General features: G+C 48.1%; 1 protein-coding gene across 2 annotated transcripts in view; it reads left to right on the forward strand.

Moving 5' to 3' along the window:
* ATG7 (autophagy related 7) overlaps positions 1-23,047 on the forward strand; it is a 243,773-nt gene extending 220,726 nt beyond the window's left edge. The window contains exons 19-20 of one of the 2 annotated variants that reach the window (XM_004738540.3): positions 4,812-4,875; positions 22,772-23,047. In XM_004738540.3, the coding sequence (XP_004738597.2) occupies positions 4,812-4,850 (39 nt within the window). In that variant the 3' untranslated portion in view covers positions 4,851-4,875; positions 22,772-23,047. The remainder of the gene's footprint in view (positions 1-4,811; positions 4,876-22,771) is intronic. The other variant, XM_004738542.3, reaches the window with a different exon arrangement.
* The last annotated feature ends 592 nt before the right edge of the window (positions 23,048-23,639 follow it).

Consider the following 23,639-nt stretch of genomic DNA (forward strand, 5'->3'; position numbering starts at 1 on the left):
CAAGTGCTAAGCTGGAGGGTTTCCCAGAAGGGTGGAAAAGAGGAGTAGGTCCAGCCTGAGAGGGGAGGGCTAGAGGAAGGTCCCCAAGATAGAACAGTCTAGAGGGGTGCCTTTGTGCAGAGTAGAAGGAGAGTGTGGGCTTAGTGCTCTGCACCCAGAGTCCCTGACCTCAAGCCCCCCAGACCCCAGGGACGCCTGGGGCCATGATCTGCCTGGAATGGTCTCTCTCTGGTGGCCACACTGGGCTGTTGTCCCCCAGCCCTACAATCCGGGCTCCTTTCATCGTCATGGTGCATGTGCATTTAAACTCAGCAAGACCCATGCCAACGAAAACAAAGAAAATGATCTCTTAGTGGTTATTTATATTGTAAACCTTCTCTGGAGTGACTTTTTTCCTAGTTCAGCTTGCAGTAATTTATTAAGAAAGATAAAGTGAATTTTAAGTGTGATTTTAAAAAGCTAGGCCCATACACGAGTTTGCTTTGTGTTATTCTTCTGCTTGGGTTTGATGCTGCTCCCAGTGTGAACTTTCATTTACCTCCTTCTCAGGGTAGTTTGGGACCACTGAGAAGTGCCCCATTCACTGAAAATAGTCACCCTTTACATAAATACATTGAAGCAGAAACTCTTTTCTAAAAAGACTGAAACTGTCATTAAAAATTATTTTCAGAGAAAGATGGGAAGGAAGACACAGAGCTGATTCTTCAAAGATTTTAGTTTTTGAATCCATAGTTGTTCCTTTGTTCTTTGTTAACCAGAATGCAGCCTTGTGGACTTCATGCCTGGTGTTTATCAACAAACTAAAAAAGAAAAAGAAAAAAGGAAAGAAACTAGAAGCAGGAAACACTGAATTGTTTATAAAGTGGATTTTTTTTTTAAATGTTGTTGGGGTTTTTTTTTTAAGATTTTATTTATTTGAGAGTGAGTGAGCAAGCAGAAACCCAGGTAAGGGCAGAGGAAGAGGGAGAAGCAGACTCCCTGCTGAGCAGGGGCTTCTTGATCCCAGAACCTTGGCTGGGATCATGACAGGAGGTAAAAGCAGACACTTAACCAACTGAGCCACCCAGACACCCCAGAATGTATTTATGAAGAAAAATTGAACTACGCTTCTTTTCTGCTCTTAAAATTTTAAGTTCTTTCAAGTTATGGCAATTTTTAAAAACTTGCATTGTATCTTAAGGTCCAGGTTTCCCATCATCAGAAATGTGTAGCCACAAAGGAAAACTTGAGAATTACAGTATTTCTGAGCAATCTGGGCTGGAAAAGTACTGACCAGAGAGGATAACCTCAGGCTGGGGCCCTTGGGCTCCGCATCTTCTCCTCCCTCCTAGTGAAAATCTGCATGTCTAACCTGCGGGCATGGTTGTCCCCTTCTGCGGGGCCGTGTGTCCTCTTCACCTGTAGCTGAGGATGTTCAGTCTGAACAAAAAGGAACTTGGGATTCTAACAACACACAGTGAAAAGCTTCTAGAGTCTTAACACTGGGCCCTTCTGCTGTAAGTTGGACTTTACCAATTCTGCGGCAGCAGGCAGATGTTCCGCACAAGCATCTATATTTAGGTGTGGGCATGAGATTGCCAAGGTAAAGAAAGGCATGGTTGGTGTCACTTCAGCATGCTTTTTGTCTTGGAACAGAGGCCCTGTGTTGCCCCAGGAGCTGAACACTTGCACAGAGGAGAAGGCCTCTGCCCAAAGCCTAGGCAGTTTGGAAGGCAGCAGAGCCCTTCCTGAATGACTGTCCTTCATGCTGGGTGGCTACGTGCTGCCAGGCAGGGACTGCACACTGTGCTTTCCTATTTGCTGTCCTTAAGGGAGCTGCTGCAATGCTTTGTTAGCAGGGCGGTGGTCAAGCCCTAAACGACCCAGCCATGTCCGGTGGGTCATCACCTCTCAGAAGCAGATGTTCTTTAACCCACAGCGGGAAGCTGCTCTCACCTGGCTCTGTCTCTTGTATTGCTCAGCATCTGGGGGGACAGAGCCCCAGTCACTGCCGGCTACCACGTACCTGGCTGCCTTGGGACCTCTGTAGTGTCCTTCCCGCCCCACAGTGGCTCAGCTGAAGCAACCTTGCACTCGCCTCAGCAGGCCTTACCCAACCAGTAGCCCGGACACTTCTCCCTGGTTTGGACCCCTGCCCCAGAAGCCTTGCTTGCCTTGCTTTCCTTACTTCCTGACAGTGATCTGCACCTCAGCTGACCTTCAGTCCTCTTCCTAAACCTCCTCACCCAGTGCCTTTGTTTTCCTGTGTTGCCCAGCTCTGCTTTCAATTCATACCCTTATTCACTTGTTGATCACCTCCTCCTCTGTAAAGGGCCAAATGATTTCTTCCTTGACTGCCTTACTTGGAGTCCTCCCTCTCAGGAATTCCTGAGGAATGTTCCATCCTTTGGGTTCTAGACCCAGACCATCCCATGCAGAGCCTCAGCTTAGCCTCTAGCCCTCTGCTCCGTCAGGCTCAGAACAATCCCCTGGGCCCATCTATCAGAAATCCTGTGTAGTGTAATCCAAGGTGCATATCATTTTCCTGGGCAGATTGCAAGCTGCCGGGTCAAGGATGGGGAGTGAGGGTATCTCATCTTAACCATCTTTGTGTCCCTAGTGATACCTACTACTATGCCCAAGACCCTAGCATGGACCCCCAGCTTCTGTCAACCTGGAAGTCTCCTGCATTGGCCCCTTCCAGAGCAGGTGGAGGAGCATGTGCCGAACAAGAGGAGGTTCAGAGCAAACCTCCTTTTGTAGGTGTGTGGAGATGATGATGGGACAGTGGCCTTGATTGGGGGCCCTCGGGCCAGACTGAGATGACTGCTATAAACCCAGCTCTTCAGGTGGATATGGCATTTGAGGTCCAGGCCCCCTCTGCAGACGACTTGGCCCTACCAGTTTCCGAATATCCAGGTCCAGGCTCTTTGGCACAGAGGTTGGGGGAGTCCAGGATGAGGCTGGGCTTTGCCTCCTGGAAGAGCTGTGTGCTCTGTCATGCCTTCCAGAGTACTTTGGAACTCCCCTGGACCAGGGCTCCTGCTAGGCTTATATCCTCACTCTCATAGTAAAACACATCAGTCCTTTTTTAAGAATTTTTGCGTAGCCCACAAAAAATGAGCCCCAAAGCTTATCATCTTCAGAGGGAAAAAGTGGTTCCATATGGATGAGCAGAGTCCCCTGCCAAACCACTCTCGGGCCTGGCCACCAAGCCTGGCCATGGGCTGGACCTGCATTCTCAGGTTCAAGAGGGACAGAGCCTCAAGACAGGCCAGTGGGATATCGAGGTTTCCCCTCTCTGCTGAGTAGGTCAGAGCCAGCCAAGCCAGTAGGGGGAGTTTGGAAGAACTGCCTCCCCCAAGGGCCCACGGGAGCAGGACTGGAGCAGAACTGAGAGCCTTCGGGTGGGTTTGAAAGAGCTCATTAGGGACAAATTAGGGAGGGAAAGAACTGTCTTTAAGGACTGCTCCTAGGGAGTATGGCCATCTCCTCATAAGCCCTGAGCTGGCCCACAGAGCCCCCAACCCATGTGGCCTCAAGAAAGTGTGCCCACCCCGTTGCATCAGTGGTGATCATCAACACAGACTCCTTTTGTTCCATCCTACCCATGGAGCCTGGATTACAGAGCAGGTCAGTGCCTTCCCAGGACCTTCTCTGGGACTGCAGAGGAAGAAAGCCAAAACTTCCATTTCCCAAGGAAAGTGCCGAGTTTCACACACACCTAGGGAGGATGTTTGTGTTCCATGGAGGTCATTGCCCTTGTTTTCAGAGTAAACCTCAGTGTGTGTGCACTCCAAAAGGGGGTGTCCGTGGAGAAGGGACCCTCTCACTTCTGTTTTCACAGGCATGGACCTACCCTGAGCCCATAGCTCTGACCTAGGAGAGCCAGGGACCACCCTGGTAGTTTAGGGTTCTAGACCCAGCTCCATCTATGACCTTGCTTAGCCCATGTCCTTTTCTCTGGGCTTCAGTTTCACCTTCAGTAACACCGGGAGCTGAACCTGACACATGTAAGGTCGCCTCCAGCTCTGTTGTTTTAGGATTCTGATCTTCGATATTTATGAATATTCTGATTATCCCTCCAAGATATATTGCAGATATGCACTCTGGCACGTTCCATGATCATGTCACTTCTTGCCTAAGTTCAGTGGTTTAGAAGAAGCCCAGACCCTTCACTGTGGACCGTGTGAAAGAAGTCTGTCCTCCTTGTGTTCCTCTGTCAGCCCTGCCCTCTCCAGTTGCAGGTCTTGCTCCTGTTCTTTCTTCCACCTACAGCCACCCTCCCTCTGCCCTTTGATGGGCTGGCTCCTTCTCACCTTCAGATCTCAGCTGAAATGTCACCTCCAAGAGGCTCTACTCAAAATCCCTATCTAAACTCAGGGCTCCTCTGTTTTTCCACATCTCACTCTGTGTTTATTTTTTCCTTCATGGTACTTAAATGTCTTGGAGCTCTTTTCTTAGATCTGGTTATGTGTTTGCCCCTTGTTTGCCTGCATTAGAATATGGGCTTCACACAAGCAGGAACCCCCAGGACTAAGGGCCTTCCTTTTCTATCCTGATCAGCTACTTAACACCCAGCACCTAGCATAGTCCCTACTACACAGCAGCCATCCCATAAATGTTTGTTGAGTGGACACATGGTTGAAGGGATGGGTACCCCTCCGTATGAAGAGCTCTGTTCCTCCTGACCACTCAGGCCCCATATTCCCTCAAGGATCTGGATATAGCAGAAAAGGGGGGTTATAAAACAAACCAAATGTCCGTTACAAAGCCCTTAATCAGTAGCCAGGAGGTGTTTTCACTCCCCACTCTGCTTTTCGCTCCTGCAGGCTCACGCAGTTGGACCAGACGCCTTGCACATTTCCTAAGGACCTGCTCAGTGCCAGGTTCCGGGTTAGTGCTTTCCAGTCATTATTTCATTTACCCTTGGTGACCTTTGTGAGTTTGATGATAGAAACTGAGTCTCAGAGATTAAGTCTCCTTGCCTAAGATTGCAGAGCTAGAAAGTAGTAGAACCTTGCCAGCGGTCTGGTGCTGTTTCCTTCACACCCCATGTCACTGAGCCAAGCCACTTCCTATACATCGCAGGGGTCCAGGAACGGTACCAGGCCTGGGAAGCCTGGCAGGTCCTTGTGTGTGACTTCACACTGCCTTTATGGTCCTCCTAGCTCGGGGAAACATGCGGCCCAGGCAACTGACATCCCTGTGTTTCATGGGAGCCTCAGGTAAGGACTTGGCAATTCTAGAGCCCCAGTGTGCTATAGAGCATGGGGGTTGTGTCAGGATTCGTGATAATGGAAAGCCTAGGGGATGGGTTGGGTGATGCTGTCCCCTCCGAGGTGACTTGTGGCCATTTCAGGAAGGCCTTTCTGAAAGTCAGCACAGGCGGTTTCATACAGCTGCCAGCCCTTCAGGGTACAGTTCTCTTGGTCAAACACCCCCATGGAGCCTCAAAATAGACCAGTGCTCAGAATATAAAGTGCTCAGAAAGGTGCCTGACTGCCAGAAGGTGCGGTGGAGAAGAGAAGACAAGGCATGGAAGCACAGACCTGGGTTTGAATCCTAGCTCTGCTCTTTCCTGGCTGTATGACCCTAAGCAAGTCATCTGTTCTCTCTGAGTCCTATTTCAATATAACGCAGAATCAGCATTTAATAATTCTTGTGCCCGAGTGAGTGAGTGAATAACATCTAAGACATCCTCATCCTGAGGGGACAACAAAAAAAGAGGAAATAGCTTTGTGTTATTTTCAGCACGGAGAGCTTTTTTTAGGGTATTATAGGAGATAGATTACCCACAACTTCCAAAAGTTTCTCAAAAAATGTTAATGATATGAACAAGGATTTTTTTTTCGCTTCAGGTTTAAAAGTTGTGTTCTCAGCAATTTTAAACAAATAACAGCACATATGCATGTGTTTGCCCTGTCAGGCACTCTTCTGAGCACTTTATATTCCGTTTAATTATCACAACCCTATAAGGGAGGTACAGTTTGGGCTTTGTTGTTGTCATTGTTGTCATCTTATTATTGTCAAAATCATCATCATCATCATTATTATTATGTTCAATTAGCCAACATATATACATCATTGGTTTGATGTAGTATTCAATGATTCATTCGTTGTGTATAACACCCAGTGCTCATCACAATGTGCTGTGCTTTGTTTTTGTTTTTGTTTTTTTAATATTTTATTTATTTATTTGACAGAGATCACAAGTAGGCAGAGAGGCAGGCAGAGAGAGAGAGAGGAGGAAGCAGGCTCCCGCTGAGCAGAGAGCCCGTTGTGGGAGTCGATCCCAGGACCCTGAGATCATGACCTGAGCTGAAGGCAGAGGCTTTAACCCACTGAGCCACCCAGGCGCCCCTGTGCTTTGTTTTTAAGATGAGAAAAACAGGCACAGAGAGATTAAGCAAGTTGCCCAAGGTCACAGAGCTAGCAAGTGGCAGAGCAGGAACACCATCCAGAAAGTCTGACTTCAGAAGCAGAGCTCTTAGCTTCTGGGCTAAGCGATTTAATGTTGCTTGACGACTAAAAGAGAATCCCAAGCAGGATGCATGATGAGAGAAGGCGTGCCATTTAGCTGAAGAAGCAAGAAATACTAGATTGTAATGATTCTGTTTCCCCCTTAAGAGACTGGGAAGCAGTCTCTTCTAGGTAAAATGTCTGGGAAACTGAAAGGGTAGAAATGGGGTTCCCCTTTAGGATTGCCAACCCTCTGCCATTTTGGAAAGGACAGTATTCCTCTTTTATGTCTTGGGGAACTATTATAAAGATGCATTTATATTCTGTGAACTGCCCCTTTTAGCTATGTTTCTTTCTTTTCTTTTCTTTTTTTTTTTTTTGCTGAATTTTTAAAAGATCATATTCCTTATAATTATTTATTGTAATTCACTACAGTAAAATGTATGTAAAAGTGTACATTTCTATGGGTTTTGACAGCCTTACACATCTTCACACACTTTTACACACACCTTTACACACACCTTATACACAACATTGCACCACCACAAATAAGGACAATTTCTATCACTCCAAAAGGCAAAGATTTCCCTGGGGCCCTTCACAGTCAGATCACACCCAGCCCACATCCAAGGGTCTGCTTTCTGTCATTATAGATTCCATTGTATTTTCTAGGGTTCCATACAAATGAAACCATATTTTTCTTTTATCTTTTATTTTTAAAATTTATTTTTGTCAAGATATAATTGACATAGCACACTGTATGAGTCTAATGTGTACTATGTTAATTTGATACTTTGTTATATGGCAATAAGTACCACCTTAGTGTTGGCCTCTACCAAGTTACAGCTGCTTCTTTCTTATGGTGGGAAAAGTTAAGATCTAGTCTCTTAGCAGCCTTGAAGTGTATAACATAGTATTGTTGACTATAATCACTGTGCTGTGCATTCGATCTCCAGGACTCATTTATCTACTGATTGCAAGTTGGTACCCTTAAACCACAACTCCCTAGTTTCCTCACCCCCCAATCCTCTGCTAGCTACTATTGAGTTGGGCTTTTTTTAGATTCCACGTATCAGAGGAACATACGCATTTGTCTTTCTCCGACTTATCTCATTTAGAATAAAGCCCTCAGGGTCCATCCATGCTGTCCTGGATGGCAGGATTTCCTTCTTTCTCTTGGCTGAATAATAATTCAGTTGATCCATCCAGCTGTTGATGGACATTTAGGTTGCTTCCACAGCTTAGCTATTGGGAGTGATGTTGCAGGCGGCGTGGGGGTAGGTCCATCAGTCTCTTCAATATCATACCCAGCAGTGGAATGGCTGCATCACATGGTAGCTCTATTTTTAATTTTTATTATTTTATTTATTTTTTTTTAAGATTTTGTTTATTTATTTGACACACACAGAGAGAGATTACAAATAGGCAGAGAGGCAGGCAGAGGTGGGGGAAACAGGCTCCCTGCTGAGCAGAGAGCCCGATGCAGGGCTCGATCCCAGGACTCTGGGATCATGACCTGAGCCGAAGGCAGAGGCTTTAACCCATTGAGCCAGCCAGGTGCCCCTCTATTTTTAATTTTCAAAGGAGTCTTCATACTGTCTCCATGGTGGCTGCCCCAGCTTGCATTCTCACCAGCAGTGTGTAAGTGTTGCCTTACTCCATAGCCTCTCGGAAACATCTCTTAGCTTCTTGACAGCCATCCTAACAGATATGAGGTGGTATCTTATTGTAGTTTCAGTTTGCATTTACCTTACAGTTAATGATGTCCAGCACCTTTTCGTGTACCTGGTGGCCATTTGGGTGTCTTCTTTGGAAAAATGTCTATTCAGTTCCTCTGTCCATTTTGTCATCAGATCGTTCAGTTTCTTGTTACTGAGTTGTAGGAGTTCTTTATGTATTTTGGATACTAATCTCTTATCAGATATGTGGTTTGCAAATATTTTCTCCCATTCCATAGGTTACCCTCTCGTTTTATGGGGTTTTGTTCTTCTTGTTGTTGGCTGATACTGTTGTCTCGGTTGGTTTGCTGTGCAGAAGCTTTTTAGTATGGCATCGTCTCACTTGATGAGTTTTGGTTTTGTTGCTTTTGTACTTTTGGTGTCACAGCTCAAAAAATCATTGCCAAGACCAGCATCAAGGAGCTTCTTTCCTGTGTTTTCTTGTACGAGTTGCACAGCAGGAGGTCTTGTGTTTAAATCTTTAAGTTAACAGTAAGTCTTGAAGTTAACAATAACTTCAAGTTATTGTTTGTGAATGCTGTAAAGTAGGGAGCTGGCTTCATTGTTTTGCAGGTAATTATTTGATTTTCTCAATGCCCATTTTTTGAAGATACTACCTTTTCCCCATTAATAGTTCTTGGCCCCCTTGTCAAACATTAGCTGACCATCAGAACGTGGATTTATTTCTGGGCTCTCAATTCTTTTCTGTTGGTCTGGGTATCTATTTTTATACCAGTACCATTCTGTTGTAACTATTGTAGCTTTGCAATATAGTTTGAGATCAGGATGTATGATGTCTCTAGTTCTGTTCTTCCGTATAATTGCTTTGGCTGTTTGGGGTCTTTTGTGGTTCCATACAAATTTTAGGATTATTTTTTTGAATCATATGCCAAGTCTTCTTTTTTTCTGGCTTCTTTTGCTCAATGTGATATTGTTGAGACCCAACCGTGTTGTGGTACGTCTCGGTTGTTTTTACCACTGAATAGTATCCTACTTTGCGAATATACCACACTTGTTCACTCACTCATTGTTGAGTATTTGGATTGTATCCTGTTTGGGACTGTTCCAAATGCAGCTCCAATGTGTGTTTATGTACCAGTCTTTGTGTGGACCGCATCTTTTCATTGCTCTCAAGTGATTACCTAGGACTAGAATTGCTGGGTTTTGTTGTAAGTATAGGTTTAATCTCTTAAACTATCACACGGTTTTAACATGGCCATACCATTTGCTGTTCCCACCAGCAGCATTTGAGAGTTCCAGTTGCTTGCCTCCTGGTCAGCACTTAGAGCTGGCAGTCTTTCATTTCAGCTGGTTAGCTGGGTAGGTGGTGGTAGCTTGTGGGTGTTTTCTTTCCATCCTCTTATGACAATGGATGCGGAATGTCTTTTCATGTACTCATTTGCCATCTGTGTGTCTTCTTTTCATGACATTTCTTTCAAATCTTTTGCCACAGTTTCTGTAGATTATCTTATTATTACTGGGTTGTAAGAGTTCCTTATATTTCCTGGACATGGGTTCTTTGCCAAGTATAGGTACTACATATATTTTTTCCATCATATCTTTGGCTTGCCTTTTCATTTTCTTCTTGTCTTTAAGAAAGAAAAAGTTTGGGTTTTTTACAAAGTCAAGTTTCTTAAGTTTTTATTTTATGTTTCATTCTTTTAGTATCTTAAGCATTCTCTGCCTGCCCCCGTGTCTCATTAATTTTTTATTTTATACTTTTATATATTTGTCCGTGTTTCAGTCATTTCAGGTTAATTTCTGTGTATGGTTTGAAGTAAAGGTCAAGGTTTGTTTTTCTCCACGTGGGTATGTAATTGTGCCAGCACCATTTGTTGAAAAGAGTCTCCTTTCCTCATTGAATTACCATGGCACCTTTGTTGAGAGTCCATTGACCCAGTATTTGTGTGGGTCTCTTCCTGCTCATTCTTTTTCTGTCTTTACTTCAGTGCCACACTGTCTGATTTCTGCAGCTTTGTACAAGGTCAGAGCCAGTGTCTGTCTCATCCCATGGAGGCCACGCCTTCATGACTCCGTGTAGGGATACCAGCCATTTTCTCGAACGTCTGCCGGGGACTGAATCAGGGCCCTCTCGTGATGTTCCAGGTCACCTGCCTTAGCATTTATAAAGTTTCAAAATTATCTCTTGCCAGGTACAGTCTGTATTCATCTCGCTCTAGAGCTATGAGTTCTCAAACATTTATTTCTCCCTTCCCTTCACTGTCTCTCCAATGTTGACCCCAAAAGCCCTTTGAGGTAGAGAACAAAGATGCTAAAGTGTCCATCTTTTTACAGGGGCACTTTTCAGAAAGTTCTCTAAGGAACTGAAAAGAAGAACTACATAATGGAAACCACTTTGCAGCCTCCAGCACGGCCATTTATCTCAATAACCATTTCATTTAAAATGTGGGCCAAACATATAAATCATATCTTGAAAGAAAGTATGTTGGTGCCACAGAAATTGCCCTGTATTCTTACCACCTAATTTGAAAAATGTGTTTTGAAGCTGGGAAGAAAGCAAATAAGCCTGGGGCCCGGCCGCCCTTCTCCCACATGTCCCCTTCCTTCTCTCTGTCCCCAAAATAAATCTGCATTACTCCCCAGACTAAGTAGAGAGGCTGAAGCACGCCACACACACCCTGTTGTTAGTCATTCTCTGGGGCCGCCGATGCTATTTTGGAGGCTTTGCCTTTGAATGTCACTTGGTAATGAGGAGTTGAGAGCCCAAAAACCAGGCTGCTCCCCGCCAATCCTGCCAGTCCTTGGACTCAACTGACCCCTCTCAGGCCTCAGTCGCACCCTTGGCCTTGGGCAATAAACAGTCCTAGGAGCTTGCAGATCTTGGTGCTCCTTTAAGGACACATTCAGAGGGAGGGCGCTAAATAAGGCAGGGCTGCTAGTCCCGTTTTCCAGACTAATCGTAAGGGGAGATGTTCCGGAGCTGGTGCTGGGGGCTGGGAATTCCAGGGTCTCCCGTGGAAGCCTCACCACGGAGTCCATGGTTAAGATGGCAGCCTCTCCTCCCTAACCCAAGGTTTCTTACGGTTCTGGGCACTTCAGCAGCCAGCATGCTCACCCCAAGGGGCCCTCGGGGCATAGCGGCCCACTCCCCAGCCGCCTCTTCTTCTGGCCGGGAAAGTGCCTTGTGCGCTTTGTGAAAACATGTAAAGGAGAAATAGGACACCCGTGACTCTATTACTTGCAGGTTATTGTTTGGTTTTGCTTTTTTCCTTCTTCTTCTTCTTTTAAAAAAACAAAAACAAAAACAAAAACAAGTGTATATGATTGGGGCACTTGGTTTTATTTTCTCTTTAAACGTGTGTGTTTCTGATGATTTTCTCATATTATGAGAACTTGCTTGAAAACATGTTAAATGCCTGCCTCCCACTCATCCAGTACATGGGCCAAGCTCTCCGGTCCAGTCTGCCCTGGTGTGGGGGCAAGGAAAGGGGTCCCAATTTCTCTCTTCTGCCCCAGGGGATGGCTTGAGACTACTGTCCCCCGTGAAACATACCTTCTCTGCTGCCTGCCTCCTGTCCTTCTCTTCTGGCCTTGGAGGCCCACCCTGCCCCTGGTGGGAAGGTGGAAATGAGCAGCCCTTCCTCAGGTGAACTGTTATGGAGCCTCCCTGTCACTGAGTGTTTTCACCTGAGCTCTATACCTCCCCACATGGAGGGGAGCTGAGCCTTGACTTTGTTTTCTATTCTCCCTCCCTCAGGCCTAGTAGCTGCTCTTAGCAGCCTGTTCTCCACTGCTTACCTCCTGTGCTTCCTTTAAGATGACAGCCCACCCAGGGACCCCTCTCCGGGGCATCCTATCCCTGTCTCTGTGTGTTTCAGGTGTTAGCTGGGTTCTTGGTACCTCAGCCAGTGAACTGAGCGCCTTCCCAGCACTTCTCTGAGTGCAGGGCTGGTGTGTTGGTCTCTTTCGCTGCATCTAGGTTCCGAAACAAGAGGCCATTTTTTTCAGACCCTTCTCTTGTCAGTTGCAGTCCACAGCATCTTAGTTGGGGTTGCTGTGGGGGAGGCCCCACGAAGGTGGCATGCAAGCTGCATGTGTGCACAGGCCCAAGCCCTGCCCCTTCCCTCTGCCTTTGATCAGTTGTGTAGCCAGACAGAGGTATTCTCCCCACTCCACCCCACCGTAGGGAGAGAGGTACCCCATCCTGCCGCCAGCACGAAGCATTTCCTTTCTCCTTTGTCGTCCCTCACCACTGGCTACCCAGTGTGCTTTGTATAAGCCATTGTTTGCATCTGGCCAGCTGCCTGGGCCACAACTATTTCTTTCTGGTAAAACCTTACCCTTGTGCTAAAACCCCTGCTGCAGTGGGGTCATGAGTCAGTGCACACTGGGTCCATGAATTGGCACGTGTAGGGGTGGAGATGGGGCAGTCCTCCACCAGAAGACTGTAGCATTGGAAATTTCCCCCAAAGTTCAAGCTACCCCATCCCACTTTCTTCCCCAGCCCTCAGCTGCCTGGTGTCTAGGAGGCTAAGTTTGGGGCTGGGGTTCTGTGAGAAGAGGGGCTGAGTCATAATTCCTCTCCCAAATCAGGTGCCCAGGAGAGGCCAGGTTGGAGGAGGTAGTGAGTGCTTGGGGCCCAAGGGTGAAAAAGTCAGCAGGTATCTTTAAAAAGAAAGGTACCAGAGCAGTTCTGTATAAAAGAGCGTGCAGAGCCCTGTGGATGGGGTGGGGAGGGGATCGGTTCATCTCCACTGAAGGAGGGTGGGAAAGGCCTGTGGATGGAGCAAGAGCAAGGGTCCCCTGCAAGGGTGCTTGGAAGTACCCTACAGGGCGGGTGGTCAGTCCCCAGGGCCGCCCTAGCTATCTGCTCTAACCGTCCTTCTGCAGACTTTCTGCCCTTTCTCTTCTCCCTTATTTGTCTGTTATGACCATCATCTGCTTATACCAGCTGACCTAAGCAGTTCACATTGGCTATATCCACCTTTGCAGAAGGGCAGAAGGATCGGAAGTTTTCAGATCCCATGGTAGAGACATGGATACTGGGTCACATAGTTCATCCTCTGGAATTCTGGACTTACTGGGAGAAAGAGCACAGGATTATTCCTGAGTTGGCTCACGTCCCCATGTGTGATGTAGTTCCAGGTGGGAATCTGGGAACTGGGGAGTCAGAACCTAGGCCTTTACCCAGCAGCACCTCCTGCAGCCCTCCACAGGCCCATGTTGCATGAATGGACCTGGGTTGGGCATGGTCACAGATTAGCCTGAAAGGCCCCCCAACTAATACCTGCAGAGCATCCTTTCAGACTAGCACCCTACACTGGGACCTTAGAATCCAGAAGCAAGAATTGTCCACAACTGTGCATGGCCTGGCGTGGGACTTCATGGTGGGCCCCAGGAAGGAAATAAGGGTCTCAGTGGTCTGGAGCCCAGGCCTCCCTTTGGAAAGTTGGCTCTGGTGCCTGCTTAGCCCACCAGCTCCTGCCTGGAGATACCCACAGGCTTGCCCCACCAGCCTTTGGGGTTTGGAGGGCCAGGGCTTGACTTGCCAGAGTCCCCAGCAACCATCTGGACTGAGGGACCTCTTTCTCTACTGTTTTGTTCTTGGGTAGTATGTTCACATCAAAAATTGCCCTTTCTTTTCAGACGAGACAGTTCGGAGTCACTGTTCAGAGGCTGTGTATTGGGTCAGACTCTGTACCAGACCCTGGAGTGCAGCAGTGGGCTGAGCCTGGCCCTTCCCTCAGGCGGCTCACATCCCCACGGGAAGTCAGGCAGATACACAGTCTAGAATGGTGACAAATCATGGTAGGGCGCTGAAGGAACCAAATGGGTTGTTTGCACCAAAGAATGAGGGGAGGCTGTTTCACATGGGTGATAAGAAAACAGCAGCTGTACACAGGCAGGAGCCAGCCAGCCAGGCAATAAGGTCCTGGGGAGGGTCTTCCATGCCCAGGGGAAGTATGGGCAAGAGCCCTGCAGAAGGGAGGAGCTGTCAAGCTCAGATGGCTGGAAGCAGGTGAATGACGAGTCGTGGGAGGTGAGCTTGGAGCGGTCAGCAGGGCTATGCACGGGGGCCTGGGGGTGCAGAAACCAGTGTGGACTGCACTGTGCTCCCCCTGTGTGAACAGTACTCCAGGACTGTGGAGACCCAGGGAGAGCAACCAGGGGCCAATGACATCTGAGGACAACAGATCCTATTCTCTGCTGGGCCTCAAGAGTCTACCAAGTGGCCCTGGAAACAGTCCTTCCCCTCTCCTGAGGATACCAAGGTGTCTGTCCTCTGGAGCTGTGGCAGAGACCTGCAGGATGCCTGGGGTGGGTGAGGGACTTTGCTGAACTCAGGCCTGCAGTGTGTCATCTGCTCCTCCCCCGTCTTCCTCCTCCTGCTAGGCCATCTCCTCCCCTCCCTTCCTGTCCTTGAACCTGACCTAGGATGTCAAGGACTGAGGGTAGGTCCACAGTCTGCTGGCGATGGGAGCCCTACAATCTCTGTCATCTGTCTGGTTCTCAGCTCTGATTGGGGAGCCTTGCCTGGCTTGGCCCTATGGTGGGCATGTCTCTGCTGGCTGCCTTCCAAATCTGTTCGGGGCTATCTTCTGGGTGCCTCCTAGTCTCTTCCTCTGCTGGTCCCATAGTCCCTTGGAAGTGCTCTGAAGGGGCTCAGAGACTACCACACTCCTGCCCCTCAGACAAAATGGGGGTTAATGCCCTCCATTTCCCATAGTTTAAAGGAAGGTACTGACCGACTGGACAGGCAAGAAATGGAGAACAGCCCCCTCCATGCCCCGCCCCACCAGCCTAGTGGTGCCTACCCAGTAAACCTGTTTTTGAATAAGTGATTGTAGATGAGTGAATGCATGGATGGATATAGTGGGCTCCATTTGGAAACATGATGGGGACTTCGTTCTTTCCCAAGTGGGCCCAATCCAGCTGGGAATTCTGCTGGGGAAATCCAGGCAGATGTCCTCATCTGGTCCCCAGCCAAGGCCACCCCCTAGACCTCTCTGTTCTCTGACCTTCCCGCAGAAAGACGCATACCTATAAGGATCCCAGAGAGGAGGTATGGGAGCAGGGCTGCTCAGAGGCCCAGAGAGATCAGGATATTTCCATTTTATATTAAAAAATAAAGAAATGCCCAAACTGGGTTTCAGAAACTGTGGTATATTTTAAATGTTTACATGAACACTTTTAACACACGCACACAAATATAATCATGCCATTCACAGGGTAATTACCATGTTTATAAAAGAAAAACCTTAGTTCGTGGCAGGCTCCAGGCAGTGCGGTCCAGAAAGGGGACCCAAGTTTAGAATTCGATGATGAATGGCTCCTCTCAAATGTGTCTGTCTCATGCGGAGAGAGCAGAAAGTGAAACCATAGGGCTGTCTGGGGGTGTGTGGTCCCGCTGCCTGTTCTGCCTGGCTTCTAGTGAGTCCTGATGTGGGAGGGTCCTCCTGCTGCAGAGCAGCACCCTGGTCCGGTCGTCCTCAGGCCCACCCTGGCTTGAGATGCCACAGTGCCACCTCTGGCTGGGCCCAACTCCGTGCTGCTGCGGTGCTGCTGGGGCCCCGCGGGCCAGGCCCTGGGGCAGCCAGGGGTAGCACAGGCCTCAGGGCAGGAGTGAGGGTTCAACTCCCGACGGGGGTCAGAAGACAGCAGGCGGGGGGCTGTGGCAGCCAGAACAGGTAGGAGGCTGGCCTGTGTGGGTGCAGGGTTCCCCGTGTGTGCGGTCCGGCTGGGCGGCCACTCATTGGGAGTCAGCGGAACTGAGCGTCGGGCTAGGAAGCAGGTTTGGAGACTGTTGTCCTTCATCGGTTTGTTTCAGAAGAAATTGTGCTGAACAATAAGGAAGTGGTAAGATCAAGTGGAAAAGCCTCAGTGTGACCCTTTCTAGCTGGGTCTCCTGGGCAAGTTTACCTAATATCTTCTGGCTGCAGTTGCCTACTTGGTAAATGGTCACACCACTGTCCTCAGGCCCTGGAGAAGACTGAAGACACGCGTGCATTTGGCAAATGAATCCGTGCCGTCCAGACAGACCCCATTCCCACTCATCAGTTGGGAGACATCTGCGTTGTTTCCACTTTTTGACTTTTACAAATAATGCTGTGAACGTTTCTATACGAGTTTTTGTGTGGACGTGGGTTTCCATTCTCTTGGGTACACACCAAGCAGTGGGATTGCTGGGCCACAGGATCACTCTGGTTAACTCTGGGAGGAATGGCCAGAGCATTTGCCACAGAGGCTGCAGCGTGGCATCTGTGCCCAGCAGCATCGATGGGGTCCGGCTGTTCCGTATCCTCCCCAGAACCGAGTCTCTGCTTTTCTGACCAGAGCCATCCTAATGGGTGTGACGTGGTGTCTCTTCATGGTTCTGATTTGTATTTTCTTAATGACCAGTGATGTTCAGGTATATTTTCATGTTGTTCTTGGCCATTTATGTCCTTCTTGGAGAAACATCTACTCAGCTTCTTTGCTCGTTCATAAATTAGGTTGTCTTTTCACTACTGTTGTAAATGGTCTACACACAAATTGCTTATCAGGTGTATGAGTTGCAAAGATTTTCTCCTGTTCTGTGGATTGTCTTTCCACTGTCCTACTAGTGTCCTTTGGGGCACATTTACTTTCGATGAGGTCCTGTATATCTGGACTTTGTTTAGCTTGGTTTTGTTGCTGTGCTTTCAGTTATTTTTCTTTTTTAATTTTTTGACTATATAAACATGGACTTGATGCTCAAATTACAAGGGATGCACAGACAGCCTCTCCCCCATCCCACCCACCTACTGTAGGGAACCATTAAAATTAATTTCCAGTATATCACCACTGTGTTTACTTTTGCAAAATTGTGAAAGAACGTAAAGATGTTCTTATTTTCTCTTCCATCTCACACCAAAGGTGGCTTGCCACAGACACTTGCATTTTTCTTTCCCTCACTAAGGAGATCCTGGAAATGGCGCCCTACTGTTCACTGAGCTTCCTCGCTGTATTTTAGGGCCACAGCCCTGATGTGGCTGTGAGCAAACAGCTTAGCCAGCAATTCCCCTGTTGGCGGCCCCTCGGGCTATTGCCAGTTTTTGCCTATAACGACCCATGCACAGTGAATCATATCCTGTTGTATTTGTGAAGGTGTAGCCCTAGGACAGACTAAAATCAGCCTGCTGGGTCAGAATCCAAGACGAGGAGTTCTGTCGGAGAGTGCCGGTTGCCTCCGTAGGGCCCTGGTGCTGTTTGTGTCCCATCAGCTTCCACCCAGAGGGCTGCTTTCCCACAGGTTCACAAATACAATGAATGAATGTATTGTCGAGCTTTGGGATTTGTGCCCATCTGATAGGTGAGAAAATGTTCTGTGCAGCTTTTAACTTTTTTTTTAAGATGTTCTTATTTATTTATTTTAGAGAGCGAGCGTGCACTCGCGAGCACAGTGGGAAGGGCAAGGGGGGAGGGAGAGAACATCAAGCAGACTCTGTGCTAATCAGGGAGCCCAACTCAAGGCTCCATCCCACGACCCTGAGATCATGACCCGAGCTGAAATCAAGAGTCAGATGTTCAACCAACTGAGCCACCCAGGTGCCCCTTTTCTGTGAAGCTTTAAAAAAATCAACTTTACTAAGGTATAATTTGTGTAAAATGAGACACCATTTAAAGTGCATCGGTTGGGGAGTTACCTACCTTCTGTCATCACTGATTAGTTTTGCCACGTCTACAATTTTACATAAATGGATCCAGAGGGTATGTAGTCCTTTGTGTCAGACTTTTTTGACTCAGCACAATGGCTCTGAGTCGCGTACGTGTTGCTGCACGCATTCGTGGTCCGTTCCTCTGATGGTGAGTAGTCCCCATTGTGAGGTGATACCACTCTTTGTTTCTCTTTGCTGCCATTGGCCATTTGGGTTGAGTCCAGTTTGTGCCTCTTATGAATAGAGCTGCTGTGAACACACTTGCACAAGTCTTTTTGTGGACATGTGTTTTCATGCCTTTGGGGTAGAGAGGAGTAAAATGGCTGCATCATATTATAGGTTTAACTTTAGAAGTCAGCAGCCTTATTCTCAAGTGGTTAGGCCAGTTTCCCTCCTGCTTACCACAGTACGGGAGCTCCTGGTGCTGCACGCGCTCACAGACCTTTGGTACTACAGGCCGTTTTCATTTTGGCAGTTCTAGAAGGTACAGCGTGGTGGTCTCTTTGTGGTTTGCATTTCCCTGAGGACTAAGGATGCTGAGCACCTGTCCAGGTTCTTACTGACCATTATATTTCCTTTCTTGTGAGGTGTCTACATCTTTTGTCAATTAACAACAATAAAGTTGCCTGTCTCTATATTATTGAACATAGGAGTTCTTTGTATATTCTGGCTACAAGTCCTTTTTATGTACACTGTGAATATTTTCTTCTAGTCTCTGGTCTGCCTTTGCATTTACATAGTGGTATCTTTTAGAAAGCAGAAGTTTTGATTTTTGTGAAGAGTTGGCATTTTTTTTTCTTCTGAGTATTCTTTGTGTCCTAAGAAATTTTAGCATTTCTTTTATTCTGAACAACTGAGCCCCTTTTCTTAGGTTTAAGGGCTGTTTGCCTATCTTTTTCTGGGGACTGTCCATGTATTCTACTTAAAATAGAGTTCTTTTATTGCTCTTTCTCTTCTTGATTTGTAAGAGCTATTTGTATATTAGGGAGATTAGCCTTTTATGGGCTGAAGTGGTATTTTCTCCCACTTTGTTCTCTTTCCAACTTTGCATGTAGCTTTTCTGTGCAAAATTGCACACATGTGTTTTCACATAATCCATTGTATCTGTTTTATTGCTTATAGATTTAAGGCCATAGGTTCCTCACTCCCAGGTTATAAAGGAATTCACTGATGTTTGTTTTGTATAGTTTCACTGTCATACATTTAGATCAGTTCCATTTGGAGTGGATTCCAATGTACAGTGACACATGGAATCAATTTTATCTTTTTGCAAATGACTGTCCAGCTGTCCCCATATCATCTATTAAAAAGTTGTCTTTTTCTAATGACTTGTGATCACCTTATCATTAAGATACTAAGTTTCCATATGTACTTGGATGTTCTCTTCTGTTGTCTCTGGACTCAGGTCATGCCATGGGCCCATCTGTCTGTTGCCATGGTGACGCAATCCTCTTCTAAGTTGTTGGCTTTATGACCTGCTTGAACATAGAGCAAGGGAACCTCCTTAGCGTTTTTCTTCACCAAAGTTTTCCTAGACATCTTTGCTTATTTATTTTTCCCCCATAAACCTTAGAACCAGCTTGTCTAGCTCTAGAAAAGATACTTGTTGATTTTTTTCAAGTGGAGATTGTGGTAAATCTCTGTATGGATTTGGGTGATCCTGACCCGTTTCTTGCTGCTGAGTCTCCCTGAGTTCACACGGGAGAACTTTCTCCGTTGGTTCCAGTGTGCTTTTCATAAGGCCCTGGCGAGGACCACTGTGGGGCTGAGCTGATGAGTTTTTTTCATTTGAATGTTATACATTTCATGTAGGTTTATTCCCTAGGAATTTGTTTTTCATCACTCTTATGATGGGTTCTTCTCTCTCACTGTTTTCCAACTGGCTGCCATTTGCATATATGAAGGTAGACTTGTTGGTGGTCATTTTATACCTTGCTATCTTCTGAATATTGTCTTTATTCATCTCTTGAATTTTCTGGGTATACTTGCATATCATCTGCAAAAAGAGATCATTTATCTCTTCCTTAGGGTATGAACATTTTAAAGCTTTGTGTTATATTTTGCCAAATCTCTTCTTTTGAAAAATATGGTACCAATTTATGTTCCTGCTGGAAGTGTTTTGCCACTCCCTTGCCAGCACTGAGTATCAACATTTTTAAAATCTTTGCCAGTTTTAATACAACCTTCATTCATTACAAAGAGGACATTCATGGGGTCCCTTGTCCATCAGGTGCTTTGAGGGAGGCTAAGGTCACAGCATTCCTTCCCACCCCCAAGGCCTTATTCTAGGGTGAGATGAGACTAAAGTTTGTTTTTTTCTCCTCCAGCTTTACTGAAGAATAACTGACAAATATGTGTACAAATTTAGGTTTTACAAAGTACTGATTTAATATACATTATGAAATGATTGACACCATGAGATTAATTACCATATCCATCCCCTCACATGGTTAGTGTGTGTGTGTATTGAGAACACTTAAGATCTATTCTCTAGGCAAATTTCAAGTATATAGTATTTTTAAGTGTAATCACCATGTGTACATAGGATCTCCAGAACATACTCCTCTTACAACTGAAGGTTTGTACCCTTTGGCCAACATCTCATTTTCCCCAGTTCCTAGCAACCACCCATCTGCTCTCTGGTTCTCTGAGGTCAGCATTTTTAGATTCTACCTATAAATGAGTTCATATGGTTGTTGTCGAGGCTCAAGCTTCTGGAAGCTTACAATTAAGACTGCTGCCTTCCTGGACCCAGCCTATGGGAAAAGGACTGTCTGCCCTAGTGGAGGAACCCATCTCGGGCCCAGAGAACTCTTTCTCGAAAATCCCTGAGCAGTTATAAAAAGTCCATTACCCGCCACCCCTTCTGTAGAGCCCTGTCATAGTAAGCCCTTGGAGTGCCTAACTTGATTCCCTGCACAACCTGGCTAATGCCAGGAGCAAGGGGCAGAGCCAGTACCCCTCCCAACCCTCCTCCCACTATGGGCAAACGCAGGGCCTGGTGCTGAGGACCCTTCCCCATCAATGAGGTGAAGTACAACAGATGGAGCCTCTGGAGCTCTTGCTTTTCCATTGTGCCCTTCCCTGGACCCAACTCCCCCAGCCCCCAATGTCCTTTAAAAAACCCCATCCATTCACAGAGGGCACTGCTTGTTGACATAGATGGCCCAGGCCCTGGCTGGCATCCCTCTCATCCCCAACAGGTTTTAGCACCCCCCACACCAACCGTGGCCCCCTCCTTCATGCAGCCTGTCCCAGGCAGTCTTTGTTGTTCATGTAACCTTTGCCCACACACCTGTGCTCCCAGCTCTGTACCTGACTCGCTCTGCGATCCCAGGTGAGCATCTTACCTCTCTGAATTTGTCTCCCTCTGCACCTCCAGAGCTGTGCTGGAGTAAGGGAGGGCAAATTTGCATCAGTTCTGTGCAGCCATAGCCCAGGGGGCCCCCTCCACCAGGAGCTCCACCAGTGTGTGTTTACTGGATGTCAGAGTGAAGGAAGAGATGAGCCCCAGCAGTACAGCCCTCTGGGAGCTGATTCTGCACCCAGGTGGTTGGACCAGGGGATACTCACATCCAGGGGCTCCAAAGGGCAGCCTCTGCTTGGGCTACAGCCACTCCATCCCATCCCCCATCAAACCCCATCTGAGGGTCTAGGCCCTGGAGCCCATTTCAAGCCATGCCCTGGAGCAGCTTGGTGGGCAGCTGGGCCCCAAGTATGGCAGGACTGGCCTGATCTCACTCTGGTCACTGGACCCCAGCCCAGGCTCCTCCCCACCCCGTCCCTGCTCCTACAGGCATCTGGATCTTTGCTGGTGTATCTTGGGGACAGTAGGGTGTATGTAGAAAGGGGGTATGGGTGTGCAGCCCAGGCAGCTGGGACCTCAGGATAAAGGAAATTTCCTTCTCTCTGTATTTATTTTCCACATCCTTGACTTTGAAAGCCAAGCTGGTGTTGATATTTACCTTGGCCGGGCCTCCCCATCTCCCTGGGCCAGCCTCATGTAAACATCATGTTCCTTCTCTCAGCTCTGCTAGGGTTGAGGTGGCCTTTTGCAACCAGTTCTAGGAATTTTGAAAGTTTGAAGGCTTAAGTTCAGAGACCAGCCCCCTAGGGAGCCCAGGGTGCGAGGAGCCCCAGGGGCCGCTGTACTGGCCTCCGGTTCCCTCCCAGGGATCCGGGCAGATGGCAGCAGAGAAAGAGGCAGTTGGGCAGGGCCTCCTCACTCCTCTTAACAGCGGTGATGCTGTGAGAGCCCCACTGTCCCCTTATTCATGCTGCCCCCTGAAGGATGGCCCCCAAAGTTTTGGGCTCCCCAAAGACACACAGGGACAGAGGCAGGACCTGGCTGTCTCCCCTGGGACTGGTGGGCAGAGAGCTGATTCCCAAGGGCCAGCCATCAGTCCTTGTCCAGGTGTGCCATCTGTAGTGCATTTGGCACCTGGACCACAGCTGACGCGCTGCCCCGGGGGTGGGAGGCTGCTGAGGTGGGTAGCGTGTGCACAGGCATGTGGGGCCTCCTCTGAGCAAGTACACAGGCCAGAGTCCCGGCCCCAGGGGACCGTGAGGAGACAGGATTACTTGGATTAATTTGAGAGGATGACGGGACAGGGCGTCAGTGCGGCAGGAAAAAAAAAAGCGGGGCAGTGATGGCGCTGTGTGGTGGGCATTGGAGGTGAGGGGCGCTCACAATCCCCATGTGGATCCCAGCACCCCAGCCCCCAGGCTGGCCGCCATTCACTCACTTAGCAGTGAGACCTCAGGCAAAAGACTTCCCTTCTGTGTGATTTGCTTTCATTATTCAAGAACTGGGGTGTCTGTCCTTAGCGACAAGGGTGTTGTGAAGCACGCGGTGTGTCGTCTTTAAGTGGGAGCGGTCATTCTTTGCTTGCTCACACACCACATAGATTTGAGGCCACATCAGTGGGCACCACCGGCCATCTGGACACTGAATGTCTCCCCTTCTCCACACAGATCTGGGACATGAGCGACGATGAGACCGTATGACGTGGCCCACCCTCGCCGCCTGCTGAGGAACCCTTGGGTCACTAGAGCGGGACTGCTGCCCCCAGGACCGGTGATTCTGGGCCCCGTGCCCCCCCAACCTTTGTGGTCTCCTCCTCTGCATACCTTGAGGACCAGGGCCCCCGCTTCGCTGCCCAGGAGCATCTGGCGTTCTCCATTTCTTATGACTCATGATCCTACCAGTTCTGAGCTGAATAATAACCTTGGCTTTGGCATTGCCCTTGATCTGGGACTTCGTTCCCTCCACGAGTTTTTTTTTTCTTGTTGTCAAATGTTTGATAGTCAAAACTCCCGGGATCCCACCAGCTTGGCCCCCATAGGGCGTTAGTAAGGACGGGGAACAGTGAGCCCAACACATGCCAAATGCGGGGCAGATAAGACTCCCTGGGCTATTCTACAAACACCAGAGAGGGGCCTCTGGGTACCAGTGAGGGCAGAGATCCTTATAAACTTTGTCAGTCTGGCCTGCTGGAGAGGGAGGGATGTGCAGGACAGAAGGGCCCGCACCTATCCCAGTGAACCCAGAACCCCAGTCCAGAGTCTGCTATCCAGACGGTTCCTCCACCTCCTGGCCTATCCTCAGCTGTGGGCAAAACACCTGTGCCGCCCTGCCTCCCTGCTCAGGAGAGGAACAAAGTTGCTGCTGCTGCCTTAAACTGGTGGAAGGGCCACAACCTAGTAATGGCCTGGGTGGGCGCCCCACCTGCCCCAGAGGAGGCCTCACATCCCCAGAGCCCACTCCTCTATGGCCAAGGGAAGGAGACGCCTTCCCTCAAGGCCCTCCTCAGTGTTACTCAGAGGGCCCTGACTGCAGTAT

This window comes from Mustela putorius, unplaced genomic scaffold, assembly GCF_011764305.1.
Source record: "Mustela putorius furo isolate JIRA1106 unplaced genomic scaffold, ASM1176430v1.1 tig00003850_pilon_pilon_pilon, whole genome shotgun sequence".
Taxonomy (NCBI): Eukaryota; Metazoa; Chordata; class Mammalia; order Carnivora; family Mustelidae; genus Mustela; species Mustela putorius.